General features: G+C 49.0%; 1 protein-coding gene across 4 annotated transcripts in view; it reads right to left on the bottom strand.

Annotated features, from left to right (window-relative positions):
• Window positions 1-1,483: 1,483 nt before the first annotated feature.
• Window positions 1,484-22,916, bottom strand: part of NUDT13 (nudix hydrolase 13) — a 33,940-nt gene continuing 12,507 nt past the window's right edge. For 2 of the 4 annotated variants that reach the window (XM_038744081.1, XM_038744080.1), the window contains exons 3-9: window positions 16,779-16,918; window positions 12,099-12,218; window positions 11,716-11,822; window positions 9,628-9,753; window positions 9,270-9,381; window positions 6,770-6,924; window positions 2,631-2,831 (exon numbers count right to left, since the gene is read on the bottom strand). In XM_038744081.1, the coding sequence (XP_038600009.1) occupies window positions 2,631-2,831; window positions 6,770-6,924; window positions 9,270-9,381; window positions 9,628-9,753; window positions 11,716-11,822; window positions 12,099-12,218; window positions 16,779-16,918 (961 nt within the window). Of the gene's footprint in view, window positions 2,832-6,769; window positions 6,925-9,269; window positions 9,382-9,627; window positions 9,754-11,715; window positions 11,823-12,098; window positions 12,219-16,778; window positions 16,919-22,916 lie in introns of all 4 variants that reach the window. The other 2 variants (XM_038744082.1, XM_038744083.1) reach the window with 2 other exon arrangements.

Raw genomic sequence — 22,916 nt, 5'->3', positions numbered from 1 at the left:
AAGACGAGGGATCTTCAATTTTGACAGAACTGGCCATCGGTCACAGACTTTTCTTGCGTGAGCCCGTTGTTGGGTAGGGGCCGTCTCTATATGTTGCCAACTTGTACTTCCCAAGCGCTTAGTACAGTGCTCTGCACACAGTAAGCGCTCAATAAATACGATTGAATGAATGAATGAATCTGTTAAGCGCTAGGGTAGCTATAAGGTAATCAGGTTGGGCACCGTCCATGTCCCACATGGGGCTCAGACTCTTCGTCCCCATTTTACAGGTGAGGTACCTGAGGCACAGGGAATTTAAGTGACTTGCCTAAGGTCACCAAGCAGACAAGTGGCAGAGTCAAGATTAGAACTCAGGCCCTCTGACTCCCAAGCCGGTGGTCTTTCCACTAGGCCACGCGGTTTCCCCAGTTGGCGTTCGAGTATTTTCAACTCTGACGGGGAAACTTCCAGTTGTGGCCGAGCCCTGGGGTGACTGAAGCTGTGAGCCTAATTCCTAGAGCTGTGGAAATCATCAGAGAATCAGTCAATCAATCGATCGTATTTATTGACCGCTTACTGTGTGCAGAGCACTGTACTAAGCGCTTGGGAAGTACAAGAGAAGCAGCATGGCCTAGTAGATAGAGTCTTGGCCTCAGAGTCAGAAGGATCTGAGTTCTTAGCTCTGCCACATGTCTGCTGTATGAGTTTGGGCCTCAGTTCTCTCGTCTGGAAAATGGGGAGCCTGCAAGCCCCTTGTGGGACGGGGACTGTGTCCAACCCATTTTGACTGTATCTATCCCAGCGCTTAGCACAGTGCCTGGCACATAGGAAGCACTTAACAAATACCACAATTAGTAGTAGTAGTAGTAGGATTAATAATAATATTATCATCACCCCTGTACCCCCATGGAATCGGCACTTACGTTTAGCGTGTCAGAAGTCAAATGAGGTTCTTTTAATGTTGTGATACCCACTCTACATCTTGCGAGCTTCCAGGCCACAGGCACCATCCTTCTTTCCGGTGCTATTTTCAGCCCAAAGTGCCCCATGTCCCAGGACACGACGTTCAACTTTCTTTAATCAGAAAACTCTCTGTCCCCTTTCACACCTGAAAGTGAAGCCCGCCAGTCGTGGGCCCGCGGGGCGCCTGGCAGTTTTTCAGGATCCTTTTTCTAACCTCTCTCCCTTTCGGGACGAGCAGTGCGTTTTGAGCAGCCCACTTAACCTGGGATCAGGCATCCACCAGAGCGTGGACGGTGTCTGACCTGATTACCTTATAGCCACCCTAGTGCTTAACAAATACCATAAAAAACATCACAGTGCCTTTCTCTATGAAGCCTGTCCCTCACCAATCCCTCCACCCCTCAATTCTCTGCCCCTCAACTCAAAATGGCTCATCTGATACTAGGTGCACTTCTGGAGAGCGTGGCTCACCCGGAGATATTTTGTTCCTGGAACTCCCCGGCTTGGGGTGTCAGGAAAAACGAGGATGAACAGAGGTTTTTAACATGTCTGCTTTATTTTTTTCCCAAAATATCTCCCTTGGGCCCCAGAGCTGGGTACGTGAGAACGGAGGTGCTAAATTTTACCTGTCCCAAACTGCCTAAACGTCTCATTTGGTGTTTCGGGTGTCTGGTGATTTTTGCCTGCCTTGAGAGCCAAGTTTACGATGCCTCTTTCCCCGGGGAGTTAGAGCTGGGGAAAAAAACAAATTTGGGGGTTGCGCCCAGCGGGCCCCAGGAGAACCTCATTCGGTGGTTAAGATGAGATCTGGCCTGGCCTCTCTTGCTCTGAGGCCGTGGAGGGAGGTCAGGGGACACTTTGACTACAGAAGCCTCCCTGGCAAATTCCCAAGGGAAACACTTTCCTTATCCTTCCAAAGGAAGCGATTATCGAGACCTAGTGGAAAGCCGCATCAGGGAGCCAGGTTCCCGCCCCTGGTCTGCCACGGGCCTAATGAAGGCAACTTTCTCGACCTTTCTAGACCATAATTTCCTCGTTTATAAAATACGGCCACTAATCTCCGCCTCTCCTTACCCCCCAGGGATGCTCTGAGGATGAAACGAGGTAACTGATGTGAGAGTGCTTTGGAAAAAAAAAATCCACGTGCTGATCATAAGCTCCCTTTGGGCAAGGATCGTGTCTTCTTCTGTTGTACTTTCCCAAGCATTTAGCAAAGTCCTCCGCCCGCAGGAGCCGTACATTAATACTATTAACGGATCAGTGTGCAATTTAAAATACTGTTGGCGTGATTTGAATTTTAAGAATTTGTAAATTATAAACTCTGACGAGAACTGCCCCCAGACAGGTTTTACCGGACGTCGCACCTGAAGTAGACATTGAGGCTCCAGGTAAACTGACGTTCAGAGGGCCTGAAAGCCGAACGACGGTTTCAGGGTTTTGAAGGAAACCGGAACGGGATCGGGGGCTGGGGGAGTGGGATAAGTCAGGGGGAGAATGAGGGTAGCCCACGCTCTCCATCCCTCCTTGACTTTTGCTGGCTGAGGTCTCCGAGGAGGTGGGGAGGGTACGGGGGGCTCTGTTTTTCTTCCCTGCCACGCTGGATCGTTCTGGGGAGAGGTGGTGTCCCGGCCCTCTTCCTGCCCCTCTCTCCCCGCCAACCCAACCACCTTTCCAGTGATGCGGTTGACTTAAGCGGCAATGGAGGAGGTTTGCTGCTTCCGCACCCACTCACAAATCAGCCGGTGGGCGATAGCCGTTTTGGGGGGCACCCAGAGAGGGATGCTACCGCCTTGCTCCCTGGCGCCGGGGGGCTTCCTTCCCAGGGCCGCGGTCAGCTCTTCCCGACTGAACCAACGAGCCGCCTCAAGCTCGTGTGTGTTCACGTGTACCTGAAAGGAACAAGCGGACGGACCACCTGAGCCGCCGGGAGGAGAAGCGGCCCGAAAATCCAACGTGAGTTTATTCCGCGCGCCGATCCGTCCGGTACAGTCAGTCAAGACCACCGCGGTCGTTTATGGACGCGGTAAAAAAAATCTCTCGGTTAAAGGACAGGTTACCCGGAAGCACCACCACCTGGGCTGATGTCACAGTCAAATGAATCTCCAGTTCCCTGAAATATTTAACTTGTGCAGGTGGAGCCAGCTGGTCTCTTGACGTACTTTTGCCTCCTTATGTTTCTGCTGTTCCCGCCTGACCCACGGACTTATCTTCTCTGTAAATGCTTCTGGGATGTTATTGATTAGGAAGCCGGCGGTCACAATAAGCCTCTCTGCTGATTGACGGAGGTTATCAAACAACAGCCTGTTGACCGGGATTTACTGGCCGTTTAATCACGGCTTTACCCTAGCGCCTAAAAACAGCTTTTCCCAACAGACTCGGGGAAACGGCCCATCCGCGAGAAGCAGCGTGGCTTAGTGGAAAGAGCCCGGGCTTGGGAGTCCGAGGCGGGGGGTTCTAATCCCGCTTCTGCCACTTGTCAGCTGTGTGACTTGGGGCAAGTCACTTCACTTCTCTGGGCCTCAGGTCCCTCATCTGTGTAAAACGGGGATGATGTCTGCGAGCCCTATGTGGGACCCCCCTGATCGCCTCGTATCTACCCCGGCGCTTAGAAGGGTGCTTTGCACATAGTAAGCGCTTAACAAATTACAGTGCTCTGCACATAGTAAGCGCTCAATAAATACAATTGATTGATTGATTGATTAACAAATGCCATCATTATTATTATTATCATCACTGGAGCACCAACAGCCGGTGTGTTATAATCCTCAGCAACCTACCAGGGCCCTCCACACTTTGAAACTGTAGGCTCTTTGAGGGCAGGGAATGTGTCTGCTAACTGTTGTACCCTCCCAAGTGCTTATTACAGTGCTCTGCACATAGTAAGCGCTCAATAAATACAATTGATTGATCGATTGATTAACAAATGCCATCATTATTATTATTATCATCACCGGAGCACCAACAGCCGGTGTGTTATAATCCTCAGCAACCTACCAGGGCCCTCCAAACTTTGAAACTGTAGGCTCTTTGAGGGCAGGGAATGTGTCTGCTAACTGTTGTACCCTCCCAAGTGCTTATTACAGTGCTCTTGCACGTAGTAAGCATTCAGTAAATCCACTGACTGTCCGACTGTCACCTACCATCAACGATGTTTCCCCTCATCTTGCATTTACAATGATGCTGGGTGCCAATGAAGATTCTAAATCACCAACGTAACACTTTAGGCTCATTTGCTTGTATCCACCCCAGTGCTTGGCTCATAGTTCGCGCTTAACAAATACCGTCATTACTATCAAACGGCAAACCTTCTTCAGCCTTGTGTTAATTAGGTATCGTTATAACTTTCATTACTTTAATCGGGGAAAGGATAGGGAGAGACTCGCCTGTCCCTGCCACAACAGAACGGTCTCCGAAAGGTTTAGCAGGAAACAGCCAGTGAATCAAGAAAGCAGAGAGGCAAAGAAACCACACACGCAGGTAGGAATTTTAGAGTGCAAACAGCATCTGGAGGAAAGTTCTAATTGGGAAGTTAGCATCTTCCCTCCATTAATAATAATAATAATAATGGCATTTGTTAAGCACTTACTACGTGCCAAGCACTGTTCTAAGCACTGAGGGGGATACAAGGTGATCAGGTCATCCCACGGGGAGCTCACAGTCTTAATCCCCATTTTACAGATGAATTAGCTGAGGCACAGCGAAGTTAAGTGCCCAAAGTCCCACAGCTGACAAGTGGTGGAGCCAGGATTAGAACCCATGACCTTTAATCCAAATAGCCACAGGAGGATTTGGGAAGATCAAGTGTCATTCATCCCGGAGTCAGGGGCGGTGGGACTGTCCCAAATTCCCAACTGAGCCCAGAATAAATACCAGAACTCCTCTGAGTTTGGGGGAATAAGCCACATATATGTATATATGTTTGTACATATTTATTTATTTATTTTATTTGTACATATCTATTCTATTTATTTTATTTTGTTAGTATGTTTGGTTTTGTTCTCTGTCTCCCCCTTTTAGACTGTGAGCCCACTGTTGGGTAGGGACTGTCTCTATATGTTGCCAATTTGTACTTCCCAAGCGCTTAGTACAGTGCTCTGCACACAGTAAGCGCTCAATAAATACGATTGATGATGATGATAAGAGCTCAAGCCACAGGAGCCCTGGGTCCACCCAGCAATAGACATGTCTCCCCAGTTAGTTTCACTGGGGGCAGGGAATGTGACTGTTATAGTGTAATCATAATAAATTATGGTATTTGTTAAGCGCTTACTCTGTGCCAAGCACTGTTCTAAGCACTGGGGTAGATACAAGGTAATCAGCTTGTCAATCACCATCATCATCATCAATCGTATTTATTGAGCGCTTACTGTGTGCAGAGCACTGTACTAAGCGCTTGGGAAGCCCAAGTTGGCAACATAGAGAGACGGTCCCTACCCAACAGTCTAAAAGGGGGCTCAAGTGGGGCCAAGTCTTCATCCCCATTTTACAGACGAGGTAACCGAGGCCCAGAGAAGTGAAGTGGCCTGCCCAGGGTCACACAGGAGACAAGTGGAGGAGCCGGGATTAGAACCCCCGTCCTCTGACTCCCAAGCCTGTGCTCTTTCTTTGTTCATTTTGTGTGTTTCCTGGCCTTTAGATTGGAAGCTCCCCGAGAGCAGGCACCAGGTGTTGGTCTTCCTTTGCACCTCCCCCCAGCTGTGTCCCCCACTGGCTCCTCAATGAAAGCTGGGGCCAGAGGGACAGCCACCACAGCCAAGTGGGGGATCTATCAATCAATCAATCAATCAATCAATCGTATTTATTGAGCGCTTACTATGTGCAGAGCACTGGACTAAGCGCTTGGGAAGTACAAATTGGCAACACATAGAGACAGTCCCTACCCAACAACGGGCTCACAGTCTAAAAGGGGGAGACAGAGAACAGAACCAATCATACCAACAAAATAAGATAAATGGGATAGAAATGTACAAGTAAAATAAATAAATAAATAAATAGAGTAATAATAATAATAATAAATAATAATAAATAATAATAATAATAATAATAATAAATAATAATAAATAGAGATCTACGGCTCAGTCGGTCAATTGTACTTACTGAGCGCTCTGTGCACAGCTCTGTACTAAGAGCTTGAGAGAGAGAGAGTATGCGAAGCGGCATGAACAAACAGAAAACCGTGAAAGACCCCTACCTACAAACAGATCAAAAGGCAAGTAAAAGACAAATCAATGAACACACTATACTGAACAAACTTGGAAATGCGTATTACACAGGGAGGGTTGCGCACGTATTGAAGAGAATGGAAAATTAAGGCCAAGTGGGGTTAAGCTTGGTTAAGAGAAGCAGCGTGGCTCAGTGGAAAGAGCAAGGGCTTTGGAGTCAGAAGTCATGGGTTCAAATCATTCATTCATTCAGTCGTATTTATTGAGCGCTTACTGTGTGCAGAGCGCTGCTCTAAGCGCTTGGGAAGGACAGGTCGGCAACATACAGAGACGGTCCCTACCCAACAGTGGGCCCACAGTCTAGAAGAAATCATGACTGCCGCTTGTCAGCTGTGGGACTTTGGACAAGCCACTTAACCGCTCTGTGCCTCAGGTCCCTCATCTGGAAAATGGGGATGAAGACTGTGAGCCCCCGGTGGGACAACCTGATCACCTTGTAACCGCCCCAGCGCTCAGTGCACATAGTAAGCGCTTAATAAATGCCATCGTTTTATTATTATTATTATTATTATTATTATTATTATTATCATTATTATTATTGTTCAGCTGGGAGGGCTTCCGGGAAGAGGCGAGTCTGTTAGCCCCGTGGGAGCAGCAGCACTCACCTCCGTCTGGCCCGGATTTACGGTCACGTGACAGGCCATCATGAGGGAGCTGTTGGGGAAGGGCCAGTGCTGGGACGCTGAGTACCGCAGGCTCCGCACCTCCAAGCCCACTTCCTCGGCCACCTCCCGCCGGACCGTCTCCTCCAGCGTCTCCCCTAGAAAGGCCCCAGTTAGTCTGGAGGGGGCGGCCCCAAGCGCTTAGCACAGCGCTCCGCACACAGTAAGCGCTCAATGAATACGACCGAACGAATGCCGGGCGGAAAGGCGGGGCGCGCCACGATTACCGCAGACGGCGTCGGCTGCCAGACCAAGGCAGCGGTCGGGGTCGTTTCTGGGGGAGGCCTAACGGATAGGGCCTGGGCCTGAGAGTCGGAAGGACCTGGGTTCTAATCCTGCCTCCTCCGCTTGTCTGCTGGGTGACCTGGGGCAATTCGCTTCACTTCTCCGTGCCTCAGATCCCTCACCTGGAAAATGGGGATTAAGAACGTGAGCCCCACGTAGTCCGGGGACTGTGTCCAACCTGATTTGCTTGAATCTAGCCCGGTGCTTACTACAGTACCTGGCACACGGTAGGCGCTTAGCAAATACGATCATCCTCCTCCTCCTCCTCGTTTCTGCAGCACGTGGGAGGTCCAGCGGATGCCAGGTAGGAGGTACGTGATGAGGAGGCAGGGCCGCAGGTGGAAAGAGCATGGGGGGACCTGGATTCTGATCCCCGCTCTACCACTTACTTGCTGGACGACCCTAGCCAAGTCATCTATTAACTTCTCCGGGCCTCAGTTTCCTCATCTGTAAAATGGGGATTCGATACCTGTTCCCCCTTTTTCTTAGACTGTGAGCCCCCTTGGGGGCTACCCCAGCACTCGGTACAGAGCTCGGCACCTGCTAAGCGCTTAAAACATATCCCATTCATTGTGGATGTTTATATCACTTGCTGTTGCTAATTATCTTGGGGTGAAACTGCACTCACTTGCTCAGTAGGAGTCAAATAGTCAGTACGAGTCAATATAAGTGATCGCTCTGGTCTTTCTTTCAAGCCTTCCCACTGTGAGCCCGCTGTTGGGTAGGGACTGTCTCTCTATGTTGCCAACTTGTTCTTCCCAAGCGCTTAGTACAGTGCTCTGCACACAGTAAGCGCTCAATAAATACGATTGATTGATTGATTGATTCTACCACTAAGCATGGGGTGCGCCCTCATTCCAAAATAATAATAATGATGGTATTTATTAAGTGCTTACTACATGCCAAGCACTGTTCTAAGTGCTGGACATGAATGATAATAATAATAATCATTGTACTTAAGTGCTTACTATGTGCCAAGCACTGTTCTAAGTGCCGGACATGAATGATAATCAATCAATCAATCGTATTTATTGAGCGCTTACTGTGTGCAGAGCACTGTACTAAGCGCTTGGGAAGTACAAGTTGGCAACATCTAGAGACAGTCCCTACCCAACAGTGGGCTCACAGTCTAATAATAATAATCATTGTACTTAAGTGCTGACTATGTGCCAAGCACTGTTCTACACACGCTGGGGGAGATGCAAAGTAATCAGCTTGGCCACGGTCCCTGTCCCACAGTCTTAATCCCCATTTTACGGATCATCATCAATCGTATTTATTGAGCGCTTACTATGTGCAGAACACTATACTAAGCGCTTGGGAAGTACAAATTGGCAACATATAGAGACAGTCCCTACCCAACAGTGGGCTCCCAGTCTAAAAGAAAACAATAAAGACACCGTCGTAACGGAGCCGTTGAGAAGTTTAGTGACTTGCCCAAGGTCACCCAGCCGACGCGAGGCGGGATTAGAACCCAGGACCTCTGTCTCCCAGGCCCGTGTTCTTTCCACTGGGCCACACTGCTTCTTAATGATGACCATCAGGCCTAGGTGGAGGGTTTTCCATTTCAGCCGGGCTCGGCCACTGTTGCGCTTGGCTGTCCTGGGAAGAAGGGGCCTGCCGGCAAAGACCCATCATCATCATCATCAATCGTATTTATCGAGCGCTTACTATGTGCAGAGCACTGTACTAAGCGCTTGGGAAGTACAAATTGGCAACATATAGAGACAGTCCCTGTCCAACAGTGGGCTCACAGTCTAGAAGGGGGAGACAGAGAACAAAACCAAACATACTAACAAAATAAAATAAATAGAATAGATATGTACAAGTAAAATAAATAGAGTAATAAATACGTACAAACATATATACATATATACAGGTGCTGTGGGGAAGGGAAGGAGGTAAGATGGGGGGATGGAGAGGGGGACGAGGGGGAGAGGAAGGAAGGGGCTCAGTGTGGGAAGGCCTCCTGGAGGAGGTGAGCTCTCAGCAGGGCCTTGAAGGGAGGAAGAGAGCTAGCTTGGCGGATGGGCGGAGGGATTGGGGGCATTCCAGGCCCGGGGTGGATGGCGGGACAGGCGAGAACGACCCAGAAATGCCAACTCCAGCCCCTCCACCCCGGCCCAAACGTCGGGCGCCTGCACCCTGGACTCCTTACCCACGTCGCAGAATCCTGCCAGAGCGCTGTACAGCCCCTTCGGGAATGAGCTCTGGCGAACGAGCAGGCACCGGGCCCCGTCCGACACCAGCGTGATGACCACGGGAGACACCTGTGACGGCGAGAGCGCGGCAGGCCCCGTCCGAAGGTCAGCCACCCCCGGGGACGCCCCGACACGCTCAAGGAAGCCCCGGATCTCGGAGCCTTCCTCTCGGTCCGTCAGTCGAGCGCTTGGGAGAGTACAATGCAACAAAAGACACATTCCCTGCCCACAATGAGCTTACGGTCCGGAGGGGGAGAAGGCATTCATAGGAATAAGGGGTATGATAGCCCCTGCCCGCTCTTGCCCGATGTTCACCTGAGGGTAATAGATAATGCCGTTGGACGGGCACACCCTCTTGCTGCCGGCCACGTTCTTCTTGGTGGGCTGCCCGCTTCGGCTACAGAACTGATGGTTGTCGTGCCAGCGGAGGAGAGAAAAAGCCTGGGGCCAAAAGATAGTTTTAGTCTTCTAGGCGAAGGAGAATGCAGGGCTTGAGCCTAATCCTCCTGTCCCAACACCAATTTTTTTTTTGATAACTGTTAAATCCCGGCTCTGCCACTTTTTTTTTTGAATTGACATTTATTAAGCGCTTACTATGTGCAAAGCACTGTTCTAAGCGCTGGGGAGGTTACAAGGTGATCAGGTTGGCCCACGGGGGGCTCGCAGTCTTAATGCCCATTTTACAGATGAGGTAACTGAGGCCCAGAGAGGTGAAGGGACTTGCCCCAAGTCACCCGGCTGACAACTGGTGAAGCTGGGGTTTGAACCCACAACCCCTGACTCCAAAGCCCGGGCTCTTTCCACTGAGCCACGCTGCTTCTCACTTGTCTGCTGTATGGCCTCGGGCACGTCGCTTAACTTCCCCGTGCCTCGGTTAACTCACCTGTAAAACGGGGGTTTAAGACTGTGAGCCCCATGTGGGACGGGGATATCCAACCCAATTACCCTCCATCTACCCCAGCACTTAGTACAGCGCCTGGTACAGAGTAAGTGCGTAGCAAACACCATTAAAAGGATGCTTACTCTGTGCCAGGCACTGTGCTAAACGCTGATTACGGGGTTGGACGTATGGGGCTCCCGGTCTAACATCTGGCCGAGTTCATTCAACTCCCACAGAGTCTTGTGCCATTCCCCATTTGGACTGGGTTAGGGTGGACGGCACGGATTGTGGGGGGGTGAGGACCATGGGGTGGGTAGGGCCCCGTTTCCCACGTACAGCGACTTTCTGGAGGGCCGCTGGTAGACTGGAAGTTGTGACACCTCCAAGTGGGGAGAGGAGAGGCCCGGCATCTTCTCTATAATAATAATAATGGCATTTATTAAGCGCTTACTATGTGCAAAGCACTGTTCTAAGCGCTGGGGAGGTTACAAAGTGATCAGGTTGTCCCACGGGGGGCTCACAGTCTTCATTCCCATTTTCCAGATGAGGGAACTGAGGCCCGGAGAAGTGAAGCGACTTGCCCAAAGTCACACAGCTGACAACTGGCGGAGCCGGGATTTGAACCCATGACCTCTGACTCCAAAGCCCGGGCTCTTTCCCTTGAGCCACGCTGCTTCTCCGACTTCACTTCCTCACGGCCTCAGTTTCTTCATTTGTAAAATGGGGATTATGACTGTGAGCCCCACGTGGGACAGGGACTGTGCCCAACCTGATTACCTTGAATCTACCCCGGTGCTCACTACAGTGTGGGGCACATAGTAAGCGCTTAACAAATGCCTATTATTTATACCTTATCTGTAAAATGGGGATTAAGAAAGACTGTGAGCCCCATGTGGGACGGCCACTGTGTCCAACCTGATTAACCTGTGTCCACCCCAGTGCTTAGAACAGTCCGTGGCACACAGTAAGCGTTCACCAAGTACCGCGGTTATTATTTTTTTATATATTTATACTATTTAATAGTATATATTATTATACTATAGTATAATATATACAGTATATATAGTACTATTTATACTATATATAGTATAAATATATATTATTTATATATTTATAAATATTTATTAAATATTTATAATATTTATAAATATTTATAAGCAGCGTGGCTCATTGGAAAGAGCACGGGCTTTGGAGTCAGAGGTCATGGGTTCGAATCCCGGCTCCGCCACATGTCTGCTGTGTGACCTTGGGCAAGTCACTTAACTTCTCTGAGCCTCAGTTCCCCCATCCGTAAAATGGGGATCAATACTGTGAGCCCCACGTGGGACAACTTGATCACCTTGTATCCCCCCCAGCGCTTAGAACAGTGCTCTGCACATAGGAAGCGCTTAACAAATGCCATCATTATTATTATTATTATTATTATTACTATTTATATACAGTCCGAGAAATGGGCCGGTCACCTCCTGCCCTGATAAATACCATTAAAAAAAGAATAAACAAGGAAAGAAAGGAGGGTCTACCGTAGACAGCAAGGTGACATCCTTCTCTTCCAGCTGGAAGAGGGCCTTCCGCAGTTCGGTGAACGAGCCCTGGAGTTCCGCTTCAACCGCAGATCTCTCCAAAGAGCCTGGAAGGAGGAGTGGGAACGGGACAGAGCTTGACCCCCATCCTACTTCCCGCGATCCCCTCGGAGTCAGCGGGAGTACCGGTGTCCTGCCGCGCCCCCGGGAATCAGCATGGCGCGCCCACCCGTCCCTCCAGCCTCTTTTAGGCCGCCGCTCTCCTGAGACGGCGGAAGCCTCGGTCAGGCAGGAATCTGGGGAGGGGCCGCTCCTTCCCTCTGCACGGAAGACCGTCAGAGAATTCCCAAGGAACGGACAAGGACAAGGAAGCCCAAGGTTACCTTCGCTCCAACCCAGATCCAGCGCGAACTGGGCCTCCCGTCGGTCCGAGCAGCCAATCAGCACCGAGTCTTCGATCCTCTGGAGGTTTTGGGAAAACTTGCCCAGCAGTCTTTCCAGCTCTAGGGAACCACGGGAGGGAAAGGGAAGAGGTGGGTAGGGAACTCTAGGGGTGGAAGGGGAACGTATGGACTGATGACCGTTCGCACTTGTGCAAGCTCAATACGTTACCACAGGAACCTGTTCTAGTTCCAAGGGGTACTGTGCAGTGAGCCACGCCGTGGCTTAGCTTAGCGCTTAGTACAGTGCTCTGCACACAGTAAGCGCTCAATAAATACGATTGATGATGATGATGATGAAAGAGCACGGGCTTGGGAGTTAGAGGCCACGGGTTCAAATCCCTCAGCTGGGTGACTTTGGTCAAGTCACTTCACTTCTCTGTGCCTCAGTCCCCTCATTGGGAAAATGGGGATTAAAGTTGCGAGCCCTACATGGGACACCGTGATCACCTTGTATGCTCCCCAGCGCTTAGAACAGTGCTTTGCACACAGTAAGCGCTTAACAAACACCAAAATTATTATTATATTAGAGTATTTGTTAAGCGCTTACTATGTGCCAAGCACTGGGGTAGATACAAGGTAATCCGGTTGGACACGGTCCCCGACCTACATGGGGCTCGCAGCCTTAACCCCCGTTTTCCAGATCATCATCATCAATCGTATTTATTGAGCGCTTACTATGTGCAGAGCACTGTACTAAGCGCTTGGGAAGTACAAATTGGCAACACATAGAGACAGTCCCTACCCAACAGTGGGCTCACAGTCTAAATGAGGTACCTGAGGCCCAGAGAAGTGAAGTAACTTGTCCAGGGTCACACGGCAGAGCCAGGATTAGAACCCACAACTTCCTGACTCCGAGGCCTGTGCTCTATCCACTACGCCACGCTGCTTCTCCAAGAGAGGTAGCCGCCGACCCTCCCTTCTGACTGAGACTAAAGGGACAAAACGACCTAGGATGCGGGTGGCAGGATTACCGGGTATACGTGTATTTAATGGTTGCGGTATCTGTTAAGCACTTACTATTTGCCAAGCACCGTACTAAGCGCTGGGGTCGATGCAAAATCATCGGATCCCACATGGGGCTCACAGCTAAGTAGGAGGGAGAACAGGGTACTGAATCCCCGTTTGGCAGATGAGGAAACTGAGGCACAGAGAAATGAAGTGATTTGTCTACCATTCCAAACAGGCACGTTCCCTGCCTATAGGACAAGTGGCGGAGCCGGGATTAGACCCCTAGATCCTTTCGCTCCCAGGCCCGTGCTCTTTCTCTGTATTTCTGGAGCAGCTTTCCAAAAGAGTTTGGATCAACCTCTAGCAATATCATCTCCTGAAGCCTCCCACGTACCCCACTGTTGGGTCGGGACCGTCTCTAGATGTTGCCAACTTGTACTTCCCAAGCGCTTAGTCCAGCGCTCTGCACGCAGTGAGCGCTCAAGAAATACGACTGAATGAATGAATGAATCATCATCATCAATCGCATTTATTGAGCGCTTACTATGTGCAGAGCACTGTACTACGCGCGTGGGAAGTACAAATTATGAATGAATACCCGGAGGAACGACTCATTCATTCATTCACTCTCATTTATTCAGCGCTTACTGTGTGCAAAGCACTAGACTAACCATTGGGGAAGAGTACAGTATTACAACGGAGTGACACATTCCCGCCCACCACGAGCTCACGGTCTTGAGGGGGAGACGGACATTAATATAAATAAATAGATAAATAAATTAATGACAGATATAGCCATATGTGCTGTGGGGATGGGAGGGAGGATTCGTTCATTCATTCTATCGTATTTATTGAGCGCTTACTGCGTGCAGAGCACTGGACTAAGCGCTTGGGAAGTAGAAGTTGGCGACATATCGAGACGGTCCCTACCCAACAGCGGGTTCACAGTCTTAGAAGGGGGAGACAGAGAACAAAACAAAACATATTAACAAAATAAAATACATAGAATAAATAGGTACAAGTGAAATAGAGTAATAAATATGTACAAACATATACATATGTATATATGTATATAAGAGGGGGAGAGGAAGGAGGATGAATGAAGGAGCAAGTAGGAGCGGCGCAGAAGGGTGTGGGAGAAGAGGAGAGGAGGGCTCAGTCAGGAAGAGGAAGAGGAACGAAGGAAGACTCAAGGAATGGCAGCCGCAAATGGAAGAAGGAACAAGGTCTCCTGTCTCCCTACCTAGTCCTAAGCTATCGTATTTATTGAGCGCTTACTGTGTACAGAGCACTGTACTAAGCGCTTGGGAAGTAGAAGTTGGCGACATATCGAGACAGTCCCTACCCAACAGCGGGTTCACAGTCTTAGAAGGGGGAGACAGAGAACAAAACAAAACATATTAACAAAATAAAATACATAGAATAAATGGGTACAAGTGAAATAGAGTAATAAATATGTACAAACATATACATATGTATATATGTATATAAGAGGGGGAGAGGAAGGAGGATGAATGAAGGAGCAAGTAGGAGCGGCGCAGAAGGGTGTGGGAGAAGAGGAGAGGAGGGCTCAGTCAGGAAGAGGAAGAGGAACGAAGGAAGACTCAAGGAATGGCAGCCGCAAATGGAAGAAGGAACAAGGTCTCCTGTCTCCCTACCTAGTCCTAAGCTATCGTATTTATTGAGCGCTTATTGTGTGCAGAGCACTGTACTAAGCGCTTGGGAAGTCCAAGTTGGCAACATCTAGAGACGGTCCCTACCCAACAGTGGGCTCACAGTATATCCTCTAACCAATGAAACCATTCGAGACCGACCGTGGATCGAGAGCAGAGGGCACGAGAGCACCGCGGGGCCAAGGGAGGGCAGCTCACTCCCAAAGGCAAGCGCTTAGTACAGTGCTCTGCACACAGTAAGCGCTCAGTAAATACGATTGATGAAAGGCACAGGGGATCCAAACACTCCCGCACCCCTAAACTAATAATGACGGTGGCATTTGTTAAACGCTTACTATACGAGAAGCACTTAACTAAGCACTGGGGTGGATACAAGCAAATCGGGTTGGACACAGTCCCTGTACCACATGGGGCTCACAGTCTTAATCCCCACTGTACAGATGAGGAAACTGAGGCACGGAGAAGTGAAGTGACTAGCCCTGCTGAATCCCAGGGCAGGGTGCACAAACTCTTTCGCCTGATCCCCAAGGAGCCTCAAAGATTCCTTTCCACCAGCAGGCCTAGGCCGCTGTTGGGTAGGGACCGTCTCTATGTGTTGCCGACTTGTGCTTCCCAAGCGCTTAGTACAGTGCTCTGCACACAGTAAGTGCTCAATAAATATGATTGATTGATTGATTAATTTCTCTGACACTCTACCATTCCCAACAGACCCACCCAAGAGTCGGGGTTTTTTTCTAACTATGCTTGTCAAGCGCTTATTCTGTGCCAGTCACTGTATTAAGCAATGGGGTAATCAATCAATCGATGGTATTTATTGAATGCTTCTTATGTCTGGAGCACTGTACTAAGCGCTTGGGAGAATACTAGACAACAGAATTAGCGGACACGTTCCCTGCCTACAACGAGTTTACAGCCTAGAAGGTAGATACAAATTCATGTTACAAATCTCAACCAGGTGCCTTGACGGCTGAATCTATGTGTCATGATCATTAATATTTATCTGGGGCGTATCGCCTGATAATAATGATAGCATTTGTTAAGCGCTTCCTATGCGCAAAGCACTGTTCTAAGCGCTGGGGGGGGATACAAGGTGATCAGATTGTCCCGCATGGGGCTCACAGTTATCATCCCCATTTTACAGATGAGGTAACTGAGGCTCCGAGAAGTTAACTGACTTGCCCAAGGTCACACAGCAGACACGTGGTAGAGCCGGGGTTCGAACCCATGACCTGTGGCTCCAAAGCCCGGGCTCTTTCCACTGAGCCACGCTGATAAGTATCAGGAGAAGTGGGGTGGCCTAGTGGAAAGAGTATAAGTCTGGGAGTAGGAAGACCTGGGTTCTAATCCCGGCTCTACCACTTGTCCGCTGTGTGACTTTGGTCAAGTTACTCAATGGCTAGAGAAGCAGCGTGGCTCAACGGAAAGAGCCCGGGCTTTGGAGCCAGAGGTCATGGGTTCGGATCCCGGCTCCGCCGCACGCCTGCTGTGCGACCTTGGGCCAGTCACTTCACTTCTCTGAGCCTCAGTTACCTCATCTGTACAATGAAGGCTGTGAGCCCCACGTGGGACAACCTGATCACCTTGTATCCGCCCAGCACTTAGAACAGTGCTTTGCACATAGTAAGCGCTTAACAAATGCCATTATTATTATTATTATTATTATTACTTGTGCCTGAGTTTCCTCATCTCGAAAATGAGGCTCAAAACCCGTTCTCCCTCCCACTTCGATTGTGAGCCCCACGTGGGACAGGGACCATTTCTGACCTGATTACCTTACTTCTACCTTACCTTATTACCTTATTTCTTATTTCTATTTAGTATTGTGCATGGCCCAGATAGACCACAAATACCACAGTTCTTCTTCTTCTTGGGGATTCAGACGTAACCGCGCAGGCTCGGGATCTGGAGGCATCAAGAATCCCAGAATTCCGCTTTTAGGCAACTTGCCTGGCCCTTTTGGCGGTGGCGGGGAAGGAGAGGAGAAAGGGAACACACTTACCCGACACAGTGAACGTCGGAGGCACAAACCTATTCCCGGATTTCAGCAGCAAAGGAGTCAGGCTGTGAAAGAGGTAGAAGGTTCCTGAGTTCAGGGCTTGCCTACAAGCGTGGTCATCTTCTTTTAAGTCAAACAGGTACCTGTTGTTGAAACAGAAAGCCCATTGCGACGCTTCACTTGGGTTCTGGGCGAAGGGGAACAGCATCATCACTTTGGTTGGGTAATAATAATAATAATAACGGCAATTATTAAGCGCTTGCTACATGCAAAGCACTGTTCTAAGGCTGGGGAGGTTACAAGGCGATCAGGTTGTCCCTCGGGGGGCTCACAGTCTTAATCCCCATTTTACAGATGAGGCAGCTGAGGCCCAGAGAAGTTAAGTGGCTGCCCAAGGTCAAGCTGACAAGTGGCAGAGCCGGGATTCGAACCCATGACCTCTGACTCCCAAGCCTGTGCTCTTCTCACTGAGCCACGCTGCTTCTCTAATGACAACGGTGTTCGGTAAGCACTGCCCTAAGCACTGGGGCGGAGACAAGCTAATCAGATGGACCAATTACGGAGTGTTCTCTCCTCAAAAAGTACTAATGGCTGTCTGTCCACTGTTAGTCAAACAGAGACTCCTGACCATTGGCTTTAAGGCACTCGATCAGCTCTCCCCCTCCTACCGTACCACGCCGATTTCCCACTTAAATGCAGCCCCCACATGTCATTTCTCTAATCCTGATCTGCTTACTCTGCCTCAAGCTCCTCTCTCCATCAAGCTTTTGTTCACTCCCTTCCTCCTGGAATTCCCTCCCGCTTCCTATCCAAAAGACCACCACTCTCCCCGTCGTCGAAGTCCTACTAAAATCATACCTAGCGCTGAGAACAGTGCTTTGCACATAGTAAGTGCTTAACAAATGCCATCATCATCATTATTATTATTATTATATCTCTTCCCTGACTAACCTCTTATCTCCCAACCCATTTCCTCCCTTCTACACTTTGGTCTGTACCCCCTGAACATTTTGAAACTCACTCTGCCCCCGCAGTACTTATGTAGACATTCATATTTTCTGTTATTTCCCCTACTTGCAATTTATTTTAATGTGTCTTCCCCACTAGATTGTATATGTTTGTACATATTTATTACTCTTTATTTATTTTACTTGTACATATCTATTCTATTTATTTTATTTTGTTAGTATGTTTGGTTTTGTTCTCTGTCTCCCCCTTTTAGACTGTGAGCCCACTGTTGGGTAGGGACCGTCTCTATACGTTGCCAACTTGGACTTCCCAAGCGCTTAGTCCAGTGCTCTGCACACAGTAAGCGCTCAATAAATATGAATGATTGATTGATACAATGCTCTGCGCAGAGTAAGCGCTTAATAAATACCATAGGAAAAAAAAAGTGGCTTAGTACAATGCTCTGCACACAGTAAGCGCTCAATAAATACCATCGATGATGACAATCTATTTATTTTATTTTGTTAGTATGTTTGGTTTTGTTCTCTGTCTCCCCCTTTTAGACTGTGAGCCCGCTGTTGGGTAGGGCCCGTCTCTATATGTTGCCAACTTGGACTTCCCAAGTGCTTAGTACAGTGCTCTGCACACAGTGAGCGCTCAATACGACTGATTGATTGATTGATTGATTGACACAGTCCCTGTGTCCAACATGGGGCTCACGGTCAATAAGGGAGACCCAATCAAGCATATTTATTGAGCGCCCACTGTGCTCAATAACACATGCCATCATTAATATTATAATTATTATTATTCTCTGTGCCTGTGCCCTTGTGGGCAGAGAACTATACTGAGCGCTTCGGAGAGCACAATATAACGGGGCGGTAGACACGTCCTCTGCCTACAGGGAGCTTACAGTCTAGACCTAAATGATAAAACTTCAGATGGGAGCACTTTTCAGAGAAGGGTGACGGGTAGGTTCACCAGGGCACCACTCAGGGAGCCAACCTTGCAAGTCAAAGGCTCTCGTCCTTTCTTCAGCCAAGGAAAAATAAGTCCGTTTTCAGCCTCAACCCGTGCCTGAATTTGGGCCTGCGATCAGAGCTATGTTGCCGATTTGTACTTATGTTGCCAATCTGTACTTCCCAAGCGCTTAGTACAGTGCTCTGCACACAGTAAGCGCTCAATAAATACGATTGATGATGATGATGATGACTGTGTAGCGAGCCAAGGACCCGTCCTGTCTTATGCTGTCATTTCCGACGCACAGCGACTCCACGGACGCATCTCTCCCGGGACGCCCCACCTCCGCCCGCGATCGTTCTGGCAGCGTATCCAGAGTTTTCTATGGAAGTGGTTTATCGTCGCCTTCTTCTTAAACTTGAGTGTCCGCCTTCGACCCCCTCCCATGCCTCTGCTGCCCAGCACAGGTGAGTTTTGCCTCGTGGCAGGTTGCCTTCCGCTCGCTGGCCAGTCCCTTTCCTCTGTTGCCAACTTGTACTTCCCAAGCGCTTAGTACAGTGCTCTGCACATAGTAAGCGCTCAATAAATACGATTGATTGATTGCCCAAGCTAAACACGGAATGGTTAGGCCTCCGCTCGACTCTCCCTCCCGTAGCCGAGACTGGTAGAGGACTGGAAACCGTCCGGCGATCCCGAGAGGGGTAAGGATTTAGCAGCGGGCTAAAACTCACGTGAGAGAGTGGAGAGGATCGGGAGGGGGGGTCTCTTAAGTACCCACTTAGCCATCCACACGGGCAGACGTTCTAGGAGTTAGCATAAAGGAGCGAGGCTAGTCCCGTAAGAAGGGAATTTCCCGGGAAGCTGCTCTCCTTCCCGTATTCCTGTCCCTCTCTTCCTAAGCCAAGGAGGCCAGGCATTAAAGCCAACCGTAAGATCGGAACTTACGATTCACTGACCTGTAGGAAATCAATCAATCGTATTTATGGAGCGCTTACTGTGTGCAGAGCACCGTACTAAGCGCTTGGGAAGTACAAGTTGGCAACAGAGGAAAGGGACTGGCCAAACCCCGCCACTCGGATGGCCAGTGCAGCCCAGCGAAGCTGACGCGGCTACGCTTCGAGATCCTAAGGCCAAAGAGAAATGCGGCCAACGCCCCTTCGGGGAGCCTACCGGTGCGCTGGAACTGTTTGTTGCCCCAATCAATCAGTCGTATTTATTGAGCGCTTACTGTGTGCAGAGCACTGGACTAAGCGCGTGGGAAGTACAAATTGGCAACATCTAGAGACAGTCCCTACCCAACAGTGGGCTCACAGTCTAAAAGGGGGAGACAGAGAACAAAACCAAACATACTAACATAGAACGCGGGACTGAGAGTCAGAAGGTCATGGGTTCTAATTCCACCTCTGCCACTGGTCAGTTGTGTGTTCTTCAAGGCCCTACTGAGAGCTTGTCCTTCCCAAGCACTTAGTACAGTGCTCTGCCCACAGTAAGCGCTCAATAAATACGATTGATGGATGGAGAGCTCACCTCCTCCAGGAGGCCTTCCCAAACTGCCCTCTTTCCTCTCCCCCTCCCCATCCCCCCGCTTTACCTCCTTCCCCTCCCCACAGCACCTGTATAGATGTTTGTACAGATTTATTACTCTATTTATTGATTTATTTTATTTGTACATATTTATTCTATTTATTTTATTTTGTTAATATGTTTTGTTGTCCGTCTCCCCCTTCTAGACTGTGAGCCCGCTGTTGGGTAGGGACCGTCTCTAGATGTTGCCAACTTGGACTTCCCAAGCGCTTAGTACAGTGCTCTGCACACACAGTAAGCGCTCAATAAATACCACTGAAGGAATGAATGAATGAATGTCCTTGGACAAGTCACTTTACTTCTCTGGGCCTCAGGTACCTCCTCTGTAAAATGGGGATTGAGACTGTGAACCCCACGTTGGACAGGGACTGTGTCCAACCTGCCTTGCTTGTATCTAGCCCAGTGCTTAGTACAGTGCCTGGCACACAGTAGGTGCTTAACAAATACCATTATTATTATTATTATTCTCTGGGCCTCAGTTTTTTCATCTGTAAAATGGAGATTCAATGCTTGTTCTCCCTCCTACTCACACAATGAGCCCCATGTGGGACCTGATGATCTTGTGTCTACCCCAGTGTTTAGTACAGAGAAGTGCTGAGAAGCAGCCTGGCTGAGTGGCCAGAGCCCGGGCTTCGGAGTCAGAGGTCATGGGTTCGAATCCCAGCTCCCCCACGTGTCTGCTGTGTGACCTTGGGCAAGTCACTTCACTTCTCTGAGCCTCAGTTACCTCATCTGGAAAATGGGGACTAAGACTGGGAGCCCCACGTGGGACAACCTGATTACCTTATATCCCCCCAGCGCTTAGAACAGTGCTTGGCACATAGTAAGCGCTTAACAAATGCCATCATTATTATTATTATTTACAGTGCTTGACACAAAGTAAATGCTTAACAAATAGCACAATTATCATTTCTGTACTCTCCCAATCGCTTAGTAAGGTGCTTTGCACACATTAAGCGCTCAATAAATACCACTGATGATGCCGAATCAGTACTCGGCACAGAGTAAGCACCGAAAACCACAATTAGCCTGGCCTAGTGGCCAGAGCACAGGCTTGGAACTCAGAGGTTGTGGGTTCTAATCCCGGGTTCGCCACTTGTCTGCTGTGTGACCTTGGGCAAGCCACTTAACTTCTCTGGGCCTCAGTTACCTCATCTGCAAAATGGGGAGCGAGACTGTGAGCCCCACGGGGGACAATCTGATTACCTTGTATTCTCCCCAGGGCTTAGAACAGTGCTTTGCACATAGTAAGCGCTTAACAAATGCCATCATCACTATCATCTGTGCCTCAACTGCCTCATCTGTAAAATGGGGATCGAGACTGTGAGCCCCATGTGGGACAATCTGATTGCCCTGCATTTACCCTAGCGCTTAGAACAGTCTTGGCACATAGTAAGTGCTTAACAAATACTGTAATTATTATTATTGTGCTCTCCCAAGTGCTTAGTACAGTGCTCTGCACATATTAAGCATTCATCATCATCATCAATCGTATTTATTGAGCGCTTACTGTGTGCAGAGCACTGTACTAAGCGCTTGGGAAGTACAAGTTGGCAACATATAGAGACAGTCCCTACCCAACAGTGGGTTCACGGTCTAAAAGGGGGAGAATCATTCAGTGAATGAATGAATGAACGATGGCATTTGTTAAGCGCTTACTATGTGCAAAGCACCGTTCTAAGCGCTGGGGAGGTTACAAGGTGATCAGGTTGTCCCACGGGGGGCTCACAGCCTTCATCCCCATTTTCCAGATGAGGGAACCGAGGCTCAGAGAAGTGAAGTGACTTGCCCCAGGTCACACAGCAGACGTGTGGCGGAGCCGGCATTCGAACCCATGACCTCGGACTCCAAAGCCCGGGCTCTTTCCACTGAGCCAAGCTGCTTCTCTTCAATAAATACTTCAATAAATACCATCGATGATGACAATACAGTGCTTGGCACCTAACAAATACCACAGCTGTTATTCTCGTACTCTCTCAAGTGGCTTAGTACCGTAAAAATTTCACCCATAAAATGGGGATTAAAAACTGTGAGCCCTCCGTGGGACAACCTGATCATCTTACAACCTCCCCGGGCGCTTAGAACAGTGCTTTGCACATAGTAAGCGCTTAATAAATACCATAGGAAAAAAAGAAGTAGCCCCTTTAAGACTGTGAGCCCACCGTTGGGTAGGGACTGTCTCTATATGTTGCCAACTTGGACTTCCCAAGCGCTTAGTCCAGTGCTCTGCACACAGTAAGCGCTCAATAAATACGATTGATTGATTGATTAGTACAATGCTCTGCGCATAGTAAGCGCTTAATAAATACCATAGGGAAAAAAAAGTGGCTTAGTACAATGCTCTGAACACAGTAAGGGCTCAATAAATACTATCACTGATGACAGTCTATTTTATTTTGTTAGTATGTTTGGTTTTGTTGTCTGTCTCCCCCATTTAGACTGTGAGCCCACTGTTGGGTAGGGACTGTCTCTATATGTTGCCAACTTGGACTTCCCAAGCACTTAGTCCAGTGCTCTGCACACAGTAAGTGCTCAATAAATACGATTGATTGATTGATTAGTACAATGCTCTGCGCGTAGTAAGCGCTTAATAAATACCATAGGAAAAAAAAAGTGGCTTAGTGTGATAGTAAGCACTTAATAAAGACC

The sequence above is a fragment of the Tachyglossus aculeatus genome, chromosome 3 (assembly GCF_015852505.1).
Source record: "Tachyglossus aculeatus isolate mTacAcu1 chromosome 3, mTacAcu1.pri, whole genome shotgun sequence".
NCBI lineage: Eukaryota > Metazoa > Chordata > Mammalia > Monotremata > Tachyglossidae > Tachyglossus > Tachyglossus aculeatus.
This window is presented reverse-complemented; position numbering and strand designations above follow the sequence as displayed.